This window comes from Monodelphis domestica, chromosome 4, assembly GCF_027887165.1.
Source record: "Monodelphis domestica isolate mMonDom1 chromosome 4, mMonDom1.pri, whole genome shotgun sequence".
NCBI lineage: Eukaryota > Metazoa > Chordata > Mammalia > Didelphimorphia > Didelphidae > Monodelphis > Monodelphis domestica.
In genome coordinates this window covers 332,813,840-332,825,605 of record NC_077230.1, presented here as the reverse complement: position 1 = coordinate 332,825,605, position 11,766 = coordinate 332,813,840, and the positions used below count along the sequence as shown (strand labels likewise).

At 39.5% G+C, this 11,766-nt stretch overlaps 1 protein-coding gene and 1 long non-coding RNA gene across 3 annotated transcripts in view; one reads left to right on the top strand and one right to left on the bottom strand.

The window, feature by feature from the left end:
- The window catches only part of RAB30 (RAB30, member RAS oncogene family), a 124,798-nt gene extending 119,648 nt beyond the window's left edge, over positions 1-5,150 (bottom strand). Inside the window, exon 1 of one of the 2 annotated variants that reach the window (XM_056794910.1) lies at positions 4,929-5,150. In XM_056794910.1, coding sequence (XP_056650888.1) covers positions 4,929-4,961 — 33 coding nt within the window. In that variant the 5' untranslated portion in view covers positions 4,962-5,150. The remainder of the gene's footprint in view (positions 1-4,928) is intronic. The other variant, XM_007490883.3, reaches the window with a different exon arrangement.
- A 137-nt stretch (positions 5,151-5,287) lies between these two features.
- On the top strand, positions 5,288-9,237 carry LOC130453835 (uncharacterized). Its single transcript, XR_008911423.1, has 2 exons — positions 5,288-6,796; positions 6,995-9,237. It is a non-coding gene; the product is annotated as an uncharacterized LOC130453835 (long non-coding RNA).
- The last annotated feature ends 2,529 nt before the right edge of the window (positions 9,238-11,766 follow it).

The window sequence follows — 11,766 nt, the reverse complement described above, 5'->3', positions numbered from 1 at the left end:
ACTCCTTGAGGCTATCTAAATAAGGTACCTCCACTTACTCCCCTCTCACTCTCTTAATTCTCTACAGTCTGACTTTTTACCTTATCATTCAACTGTAGTTGCTCTCTCCAGTTACCAGTGATTTCTAATTTGCCTTAGGTAACAGACTTTTCTCAGTCCTCATGCTTCTTGACATTGCTAGTGTCATATCTCCAACCGCCTATTAGATGCCTCAAATTGGATATCTAGTAGTCATCCTAAACTCAGCATGTCTAAAACTGAACTTATCATCCCTTGCCAAACCCTCTGTTCTTTCTAACTTCCCTGTAATTGTCAGGGATATCACTATCTTTCCAGTCACCCAAGCTCTAAATATAAGTGTCATCTTGGACTGCTCACTCCCTCTCACTCCTCCATATCCCATCTGTTGTCAAGGCCTATTGATTTTTCCAATTTTACTTTTATATCGCTTATATATGACCCCTTCTCTCATGCAACACTCTGGTGTAGGAGTCACCTCATATATTTACTACTGCAATGGCCTGGTAGTTTGTTCTACTTGCCACAAATCTCTCTCCATTCAAGTCCATCTTCTACCTGATTGCCAGAGATCTTCCTAAAGTGGAGGTCTGATCATACTGCTCTCCCAGCCTCAGTAAACTCCAGGGGCTCCCTTTTACCTCCAGGAACAAATATAAAACCCTGTCTGGCATTAAAAGACCTTCATAAGGTGCCAACCCTTCTCCACATTTCCAGATATTCCTTACTCCCACATACCCTGTGATTCAATGACACTGGCCTCCACTTCCTTTTCTTTTCTTTTTAATCCTTACCTTCTGTCTTAATATCACTTCTAAGAGAGAAAAGAGCAGTAAGGTCTAGACAATTGCCCAAGGTCACATAGGTAGGAAGTGTCTACAGTCACATTTGAACCCAGGAGATCTGGTTCTCTAGCCATTGTGCTATCTAGCTAAACCTTCCATCTTTTTTCTGTTTCTTTTATAAGATAGTCCATTTCCCAACTCTGGGCATTTTCATTGCTTGTCCCCTCATTCCTGGAATTCAATTTTTCCTCATTCCCATCTCCTTTGCCTGGCTTTCTTCAAGTCTTAGCTAAAATCTCATCTTTTTCAGGAAGTCATTCCCAATCCCCTCTTTTAAAAGAAATAATAATATTATTTACTTTCTGTCTTAGAATCAATACTAAGTACTGGGAGGCAGTTAGATGGCTCAGTGGATTGAGAGCCAGGCCATTGATTCTAAGAGGGAATGAAAGGGTTTTAAAGAAAATACTAAGTATCAGATCTAAGCAGAAGAGCAGTAAAGGGCTACTAGGCATTTGGGGTTAAGTGACTTGCCCAGGGTCACATAGTTAGATAGTTTCTAAAGTCAGATTTGAACCCAGGAGCTCTGATCTCTGGGCTTGACTCTTTATCCATTGGGCTACCTAGCTGCCCCTGACATCTTTTTTCTAGTCCTTTTATGATACTCCATCTCCCAACTTGGGGCATATTTGCTGCTTGTCCCCTCCTTCCTGAAATTCTGTCTCTCCTCATTCCCATCTCCTTTACTTGGCTTTCTTCATATCTCAACTAAAATTTCACCTTCCTTAGAAAGTCATTCCCAAGCCCCTCTTTTTTTTTTTAAATCTTTTCTTTCTGTCTTAGAATCAATGCCAAGTACCAGTTCCAAGACAAAAGAGTGCTCATCTAGGTAACTGGTAACTTACCCAGGGTCACACAGCTAAGAAATGTCTGAGGCCAGATTTGAACCCAGGAATTCCTCCCTCCAGGCATGGTGCTCTCTCCAGCCATCTATCCAGCTAGCCACCTAGGTGCTTTCCCCATTCACTCTTAATTCTTATGCTTTTCCCCTTGCTAATTATGTCCAATTTTTCATGTATGTATCTTGTTTGTATGTATGTATGTATATATCTTGTTTGTAGCCCCACCCAGTGCTAAGAATGGTGTCTGTCACAAAATAGGCACTTAATAAATATTTATTGTCTTACTAAAACCAAAATGCATAACATAAAAAAAAAAGAATGAGTAAGATTGGGGAAAATGGCAAGAAGAGCATACCAGATGGATAGACTACCATGAACAGAAATATGACTGCTAGAAAGTATAGAGAATCTTCAGGAAGAATAAGCAATCTGATTGAGCCCCGACCCAAGGCATGCCTAGGACAGTATTCAAAGATAAATCTAAAAACATAGGTTGGACCAAATTATAGAAAAAACATTGACTGGTATGTCAGACTAATTGAAACTGGTAGAAATATCTTTATACCTCTTTTGCATTTGGGAAAATGGGGTTAAGGAGCATTTCAGTAATTATTTAAGGTCACCAGAATAGCACCAAATCATGTACTTCAATCCTGTCTTAATCAACCTAAAATGCCTAAATACTGGCTTGTCACTAACTATATTCAGAAGTTTAACTACAAGCATCAGAGTTTACAAAGTGTTTTACATTTGCTCCTTTGCTTCTCATTACAACCCCTGATGACATAGGTATCATCCTCATTTCATAGATGAGGGAATTAAACTGCTTAAAGTGACTTGCCTAAGACCCCACAAGAAGAACAGAGAGAGCAGTAAGGGCTGTCAGGGCAGACAACAGTTTCCAAACCCACCTGGAATACCAGCAGTAGCTGCTCTCAAACCAAAACTGCTGTCTGGCTTCCAAAGCTAACAGAATCAGTGCTATAAAAGAATTGCTTTTTATAGCTCACATGAGATAGCTGTACATAGTTACACAGTCCTTCCCCTCCTCAAAAAAGAAACAAAAGAAAAAAATGCAGTTACAGGACCTTGTATCTTACACACAAACAAAAGGCAGTTTGGATACACATATCATTCCTTAGTAACTCAGCAGGGAACAGGAAGGAAGAGAAGGGAAAATCTTCCCACCACCTACTCACTCACTAGGAAAAGGGACATGGGATAAAAATGTGAGGTGGAAACTGCTCTGAAGAATATTTATTCTTTGAAAATTACACGATAAGTGTTTATTTTTAAATCGTGATCTGGACTAACACTGACTGATGGAAAATGCCATTGTCCACAGAGTGCTCTCTGGGATAGGAGCTCTCTGGAATATCAAAGAGGTGGACCTGTCAGGGGACCAGACTGTCACACAAGACAGTAGGCCTGAAGCAGAAGAATAACCCAAGACTTTTTTTAGAGATGAAAAAGCAGCAAATTTCAAGAAACACTGAAGATTTTGTATTTTTTATACTAAAGGAGAAAAAGTATTGAAGGAGGAAGAAAGATAAAGATAAATAGAGGGAGAAACAAGGAGGGAAAAGGAGAAAATGAAGTGAAGAGGATGAAAAGCAGAGACTGAATACAAAAAGCTGAAAGTGAGAAATTCAGAGAAATTGATAAAGGGGGTGATTAAGACAGAACCACTCTAAAAATGTTAAAACTTCCCCAGATATAAAAAAAAAAAACACTCATTCCGGTCCATCACAACCCTCCCCCCCCCCAAAAAAATACATAAATCTGAATAGGTTTTCCATTTGTTGCAGCAGAACCACAAATATTATATAACAAACTCTCTTTCAGCCCTGAAGGTACCTTGAGAACTGAATCCAATGTGGCTCGGAGAAAATGAAAAAAGCAATGTTTGACTTTCCCCTAAGATTGAGCCCATTGTGAAATTATAGGGAATTTAAGTATTAATTCAAGCCTAAAATGTATGAATTTCTCATTCTCTTGACATTCCAAAAAGGGGTGTGGTGGACCAATTCGCGTATTCTCCTGGGTTTTATGCTTTAGGAGAGACCGTTCACATCTGGTCTGGAACCAGCCTGCTGTTTATTTTAAAGTAACGTATTTATTAGGCTAGTCACCATAATAATTCTTAATACAAGAGCCAATATCACAGAACTTAAACGACCTTCTGCCCTGTTAAACGGGTCAATTCAGTAAAATAAAACTCTTGGTTCATTTGTTCATTTACCTAAACTATGCTCACCGTATCATCACCAACCCTAGACACTAGTAAGTAACGCCAAATTAAGGTTAATAGCATTTGCAGCTATTCCGCCCCCTAACATGCTAAGCGGAGCCAGGGCTTCCCTCATCGATCCGCATGCCAAACCCGTTACTTGTGACTGACTGGTAACTGCGACTGGGGAAAGTGCTGGTTATCGCTGTCTTATTGCCAGTGGCGTGAAAGTGATTTACACACACACACACACACACACACACACACACACACACACACACACACACACGAATCATATCTGTGCCCTGGTCTTCCAAACCACGTTGAAACATCGCAGTCAGGAGGAATTGAAAATACTAAACAAAAACGCTGCTTCTACCAGTGCCATAGACACGTGAACTACTTCTGACTGGCATAGTGCTCGCCTCTAAGGACACTGTCACCTCAAATGAGCAGAGAGGGAGAAACAGAACGGGCGCGCACACAGGCACACAAGCCGCACAAAACTTCACACACCCAGAAGATAATCTCATCTTCGAAATGAGTTGCTGCTTTCGACCTCGAAATCAAAGCGTGCTCAAGCAAGTCCCAGTCATATGAAATCAATTATCTTCATTTCTTGCCTTGCATCACCCCTTCCCACTTAGATAACTGTGCATGCAGGGGCCAGCGCTGCCTGGTGAGGATGGTGCAGACGCAGCTAACTCTGGCTTAGTCTCATTTTCCAAAAGCACTTCTCTCCATCCTTCCCAATTCCCCTCCCCCAACCCCAAAGAGGGACGGGAAGGGGGGTACCCTAGGGAATGCGCAGGCACCCGTCCTCTCCAGGAGGGTTACTGGAGTTGTTCTTCGCAATGACCCGTATCGCATAGAGCCTTTTTATTTTTCTCATCAGTGACTCCCCAACCCCTTCACTCCACCTACCCTCAAAGAAAGAGATCAGAAGAAGGCACAAGTTGGTAGAAACCATTTAAATAAATCATTTCAACTCACCTGGTTTGGGATTTGTCCCCCCACCCCAGGCATAAACAGAAACAATGTGTGAATGAACCAATCACCCACACATGGGATGGTGCTGCGATGCCCCAGCTCCTATGTCCTAGGGATGGAGTCAGTCCCCGCCAGGGCTCTAAGCTCAGCAGGAGCAAGCAGCAATAGCAGGAGGAGCAGCAAGCAGAAGGGGGATAGACCTTAGCACAATGAATGCAGTGGAGTTTTTCAATGACATCATCCCTCTGGCCAAAAGGCCCCAATAGCCATGCTCCCGACCGAGGCATTCTGGGAAAGGTAGTTCCACAGTCCTAGCCCGGGAGAGTTCCCAGGCAGCCTGCGGAACTACCACATCCAGCATGCGCAGCAGCCGGGCGCACCCTGAGTTGACTGAGGGAGCGGGTGGCCTTGGCGGCCATGTTAGACACACACACACACCGAGGCAGCCGTCGAACCGGGAGGACCAGGGGGGCGAGTGAGCGAGCGAGGGAACGCCGGGGGTTAGTGGAGAAACCACAGGCAGCTGGAAAGCTGAGAGGGAGCGCCAAGTGGCTAGTCGAAGGCTTTCCGCCACTGAGGTCGAGCTCCTCGGGGCCTGGGCTTGGGGCGGGATGGAAATCCGGCCGGGTAGATCGGGGCCGGCCCGGGACTCGGTAGGACGAGCTTCTCACTAGAGTCTGGGGATCTACGGGGCGGGGTAGGCCTCGTTTCCCTACGTGGGTCCGGAGCGGCCTGGCTCTAGGCGCTGCCGAATCCGGGGCTCGGGACGGGAGCAGGCCCAAAGGCCTCCTCTTCCAGCCCGGGGCAAGCGGGAACAACTCGGATCTCCTTTTCGTCTCGGCTCCGCCGCGCCCTCGGCCTCCACTCTGCCCGGGGTGCTGGAGAGATGTTTATCTCGGGCTCCTCCCTCCCCCTTGGGAGGTTTCTCGGCCTTTCTGTGGATTTTTTAATCTTATCTGGGGTCCCTACACACCCCCCTTCCAGGGGGGAAAAAAAAAGGAGATTACAGGCTATTCTTTAGCGAGATCGGGTTTGGACGCTGGCCAGCCAGATGTTTAAAGTCCTAGCAATAGGAAGGGGGGGAAGGGGGGGAGTGTGATTGAGACATCCTAGAGCCCCTGCCTAGCCGCAGGCAAGGACGGATTCGATAAGATTTGGGGTTTTTTAGTATTAGGAATGACCTTGGTGGGAGAACTGACTGTCGGTTGAAGTTTTTTTTCTTTTTTAATCAATAGTGCCCATTACTAGAACTGAAGAGCAAGCTTCCTCCTCCCTCCCCCACAGGAGAGTGGCAGTAGAATATTTAATTCCTCCCGGGTAGAAAAGTTCCAGGATTAATTATGGGACTCCCAAATTTGGTGACCATTTTGAGGGATGTGATTTTGCTTTTTTGCATTTTCCTGAAGGAGATACTAGATTTTGGACTCTTCTTAGTAAATTGCATCGTTTTCAGATAACTTAATTAAAACTGCTCGGGTTTTTTTCTTTTCAGAGTCTCAACACAATGAAAAAATGGAGTGAAATTTCTTTCTTCATAAAGGTTTCTGAAGACTCACAAGTTGAATAAATAAAATTATAGTTAAGGTTATCCTTGGACAAAAGAAAGAAAATCTAGAAGAAAATATTTGAAAACTAATCAAAAAGCTTTTTTCTTTCAGATGTGTGTGGATGATAAAAAAACAAGTTGCCTTTTTAAAATGTCATGATTTTGGGAACAGCTCAAAATGAGTGGGCATTCTTTGGTTTAATGCTTGATGATTTCTTGGCATCCTTTGTAATGAATGCAATGATAGAAAAGGCTTAAACAGAAATAACTACATGATACCTCTGGAAGCATTTTCATTCTAACAGGATTCTTGTAAGTAAACATGGTAAGTATGAGAAAAAATACATATGTATCTGTTTTGCTTCTAAAACTCTTTAACACATTTTAGGCTAATAATTCTGCTATTTTTTTCCATGTTTGTGCATTGTGAAAAAAAAGATAAAGTTATTTCAAAGTATGTACATTTTTTTAAAATGGTTTGTGTGTATCTCTTGGTAGAGCTCAATTTCCTTGTTGCAAACAGGCTTGATTATCTGGAACTTCTCTTTGAACAGAAAAGATCTTCACTTCTGTTTGAGTTGCTATGGAAGTCCTGTTTGGTGGAAAGAAAAAGACTAACACCAACTGGATTAAACAAGTTTGATTGTCAGATTGGTGTGTGGGATGAATGAGAATGTAGTTCAATGTATTATATAATCTAATACATCTTACAGCAGTTTGAAATTTTTCCCGCCTTCGCTAATGGACATGTGGGATGTGACTATAAAATAATGAAACTATTTTCTTCATGGTATTTATGGAAACAAGTCTTATTTCTTTATAGTCACACATGCTTTATTAACATCACAGCTAAAGAATCTTGATGGATTGTTTCATCTAGTGTCATTTGCCTTTGAAAAAAGAGTGCTATGGTATACTTCTGGTAGTTTAACATCAATTACTGTATATTTGAGGAGACAATGAGACTGCTCCTCTGGGAAAAGCCACTGTTTCCTAATGTCTGTTGTCTTGGCAAAACTTCCTTTTGTTGCTATGTTCTATATGACTTAATGCTTCAAAATTATTGCGCATTTTTTCCAACTAATTTATTTAGGTCATATTGACTGTAGTTCAAAATATCTGACTTTTCCTCATTTTAGGAATTCATTTCTCTCTAAATCCCATGGAACATCCTAGATGAAATTGCAACTACATTTAAAAACTTATTTCAGAGTCCTTGATTTTTATATTCCTATATAATGCTTCAGTGACATTTTGCCTAGAAATTTGTCAATTGTACTGCTGTTGCTTTTCACCATGTCATTCCATTTTATGGAATGGATTAATGTCTTAAAGCATGTTGTTGAAATAGAACTTTTATCATGTAGTGGGAGAAAAAAACTCAAAATCACTACACAGGCTCTGTTCCCCTATATTTTTACCTGTATTGCATTGAATGAAAAAGCTTCAAGAAGACTGGTATATCTATGAAGCTTAGATTTTTAGGCAGTCATAGAACTAGCAACATTTGAAAAGTTCCTTTTAGCAATTTAAAATATCTTCTATTAAACTGGGAAAACTTAGTAGCAAGGAGCAAAGTAGACTAGGACCAAGAATTATGCCAGGTTTCATCTTTTTATAACACATTTTCTTACTAAAAAATAGAGTAAGAACTTCTTTGATTTCAGTGAGTGAATTACATATTCTCAGTTGCCTATACTACACATTCTTTCATTTAGGGACTCTTGATTGCTTAAAAAATCAAAGCACTGAAAAGAAACTCATAATGTATTCCAAATTGCTGGCCCTCAATCAGAGACTGGATGTATTTTGGAGGAGATGTGTGTTTCAGCCATGGGGTGGGCTGAATGATAAGTATATGGTGCCAAGATAATAAGTCATTGCCCAGACAGGGTGGAAGGTGTAAGGAAATGCTTTGAACACAATTACCAGGCTTCCTGGTATCTGATGGTTGGTTACTGTATAGGGTTCTCCTTAATAGGAACAACAAAAAAATTACCCTTGACAAATGGAAAACACCATACTATCTTTACTACAAATTACCTCAATGCTGAAATGTCAGGAAAGAAGAAAAAATGCTTAATTTTAAAGAGTTCTGAGGATTCAAAGGTTTGGTCCCCTGTCCAGAGGCATTTCTATCATTTCCCCCTTGTATACAAAGCAAAAAACTAGATTTACAGAAATTTGAATTGAGTGAATGGTGCCAATTTTACATATTAAGGTAAGTGGCTTTTTAAGAATAGAATCTTTTAGGATAGAAAAAACTTGTTACAACTCTAACCAGGCTTATGGGTTATCCTTCCCCCTATGATAAAGTCTAATTAGTATTTTATTTTTCAGATGTAACGAAGTCAACAAGCCTGATACAATTTTGTTTCAAAAGTGAAAATGAGGAAAGTTATTTTAAAATTGTGTAAATGAAAAAAGTTTGGTGTATATTGTATGTCCTTTTGAGAAAATGTTATTTTAAGAGTTATACAGGTTCATGATTTCGTTCTCACCTCATTTTGACATATGTTATCAGAAATCACTGAATTTCAAGTTGGGGGTTCAAATCCTGTTTCCAGCTTATTTTCCACTTCTCCAAAATGAAGTTGAATTACATGCTCTCTCTGAGAAGTACAGGAATAGAAAATTTAACTAGCTTTGCTAACTTCATACTTGCCCCATTTTTCAAATACCAGTTTTATTTATTTTTAATTGCATTAGAACTGTAACCCTGGGAAATGAAATTGCAGTCTTTGAAAAATATTGTCAGTCATCAAATGTATGCTGATTCATTTTGATCGAGTGATCTTAGATATTGGAAGTTCTCAGTATGTTTTCAGATCTACTTTAGGTACCCAGAATATTTCCACATACACTCCCTATACCACAAATTATAAAATAAGTTCTGTGCAGGTTTCCAGTCCTAACTGTAGAGCAAAAAACTAGATTTCATATCCTAACTTTGCTATCTACATAATCTTTGTCAGGTTACCTAATCTATCCCTTAATCTGAAAGGAGGAGTTGGAACTAAATCTCACTGATGACCTGTCAGCTCAAGAATCTTATGGATTATATTAGGATTTTTAAAAAAGATCAATATTGAAGTGGTCAGAATAAAACTCAGATACTGGAAATGCAGTACATTATGCAAAATGCCAACCTAAACATGTTTTCCTAAAGTAAAGTACATAAGAAACTTGATCTATGCTAGGGGCATGTCAAGTGGAGTTTTAAGTTTAAGAAGTTTATTGAAATATGTATTGAAAGTGTTGGAGTAGAGGGAAGAATTGATTTGTCAGTTCAGTTTTAAATGCTGAGTTTAATATCAGTTATATCCAGATAATCCTCGAATTGTGTCATAATTTCCACATTAAGTGGAAAGTTGACTACACCCTTCTAGTAATTAAATATCCCTTTAAAAGTTGCTAAAATTTGGAATTTTGAAAGATAAGAATACTGCCCTGTTAGAATCTAGTCATAAGGAAATAACTACCAAGGTTAAGGGAGGTAAGCCAGTAGGTTTGTTTGTTTTTAACTATTCAATGAATACCTTGAATTTTCTTAAGAGAAAGGATGAGGATGTCTTCCCCTCACCCCATTCTCCATCAGGCTTGGGCTTAGGGGAAGTGATTAATGTAATTGTCCCACTTTTTGGTGGGTTTTTAAAAAATGGCCTTGAGATTTTTTTTCCCAATGGGGCAAATTACCAATTGATTTTCAAATATGACTGGATAGAACAAAGCATGCCAGTTGCCTTGGCAAGTAGCAACAGAGTTGTTACCATGAAAGGAAGCAGATCATTAAATGAGTGGTGGGCCCCTTGTAAATATTGTTTAACACTTATTTTTTATTTAACAGGTGTGGCTAATGCACTGGCGCTGACAAAAATTACTAGACAACAGTGAAATGGACAAGAAGTTGCTTTTCTCAATAAAATTATTTAGGGAAATGGAGTTTAAAAAAAAACAACACTACAATAATATTGACACCTAGCCAGCAAAGGCTAAAAAAGTAGCATAGCATTTGAAGATGGGTCTGGGGATGTTTACCCTTGAGTTAGTTTTGGTTTGGGTCCTCACTGGCAGTACTCTTTGGAGAATAGTGTATTGACTTACATTAGTTAATGCAATTATTTAATGGTCAAAGTCCTGAATGAGTCCAAAGGTCTTGAGTTTTTAAATAGGATTTAGCTTTGTACATTTCTCATTTGGTTGCCCACCTTTTCAAAGGTAGATGATGTGGGGGAAAGGCCAGGATTTAGTTTGTCAAAATTTCAACTTTGCCACCATGTTATTTCACTTAGCAAATTAGTCAAATGTTTTTGGACTCAAATCTCATATTATTGCAGTGAGATTAAATCTAGAAACTGGCCCTACAGTTATTCTGACCAATAAGATTTACCTCACTCAGAATCAACACATTCCTTAGGATTATGCCCTTCTAAAATTTTGAATCTAAAATAAATGGTGATGTATAGATAAGATATCTGGAGAAGATTCTGAAGAGAAAATGCTGTTTTGAGGCCAGTTACTGTTCTTTCAAAGTACAACTTTTTTTTAGGGTATTGTTATATAAATTTACATGGTACAATTAATTTGAAAATTATGTCACACTTAGCATCTTTCCAAAGCATGAAAGTGCATTCAAAGTGCTGCTACAGTATTCTGTGCTTTGGTCACACATTTTAAGAAGTAGTTTTGTGGTCTAACCTTGGCACTCCATGAATCAACTGGCCTATACCATATGTATATATTCTATTTTAACCATCTCTGTTCTAAGTGACCTTGCTATTGCTTGAGTAGCTTTTTAGTAGTATCCTTTTAATGTCATTGGTTATTCCTCTACAAGATTTTACTGAAATGTTTTATTTTTCTGTTGCTCTTAATTCCCTAAACATGGCTTTGTGTAGATTGTTTTTGAGTTCTAGAGACCTTACCACCTATAATCTTTTCTTTTTTACACTCTCCACCTTTCTTTTTTTATCCTGCATCTGGTAATTTTCTGTGTACCTGGTTGAGAATTGACAGGTTTTTTTTGTGAGCATATATCTGGCTACTTTTTTCCTAAGGTTTGCTTTTTTTTTTTTTAAGTCCTGTCTCAGTCCTTTTCATTTCCTTTTCTTGCTTTTCCAATATCTACCTCTCCCCCCCCCTTCCCTGTTCTTTAAACTACCCTTCTAACTTAAAAAATTCCTTAAGAATTTTAGTTGTTTTTTTTTTTTCATCCTTAAAACTACTCCTGGGGTGCAGCTGGATCTCTCAGTGGATTGAGAGCCAGGCCTAGAAATGAAGAGGTCCTAGGTTCAA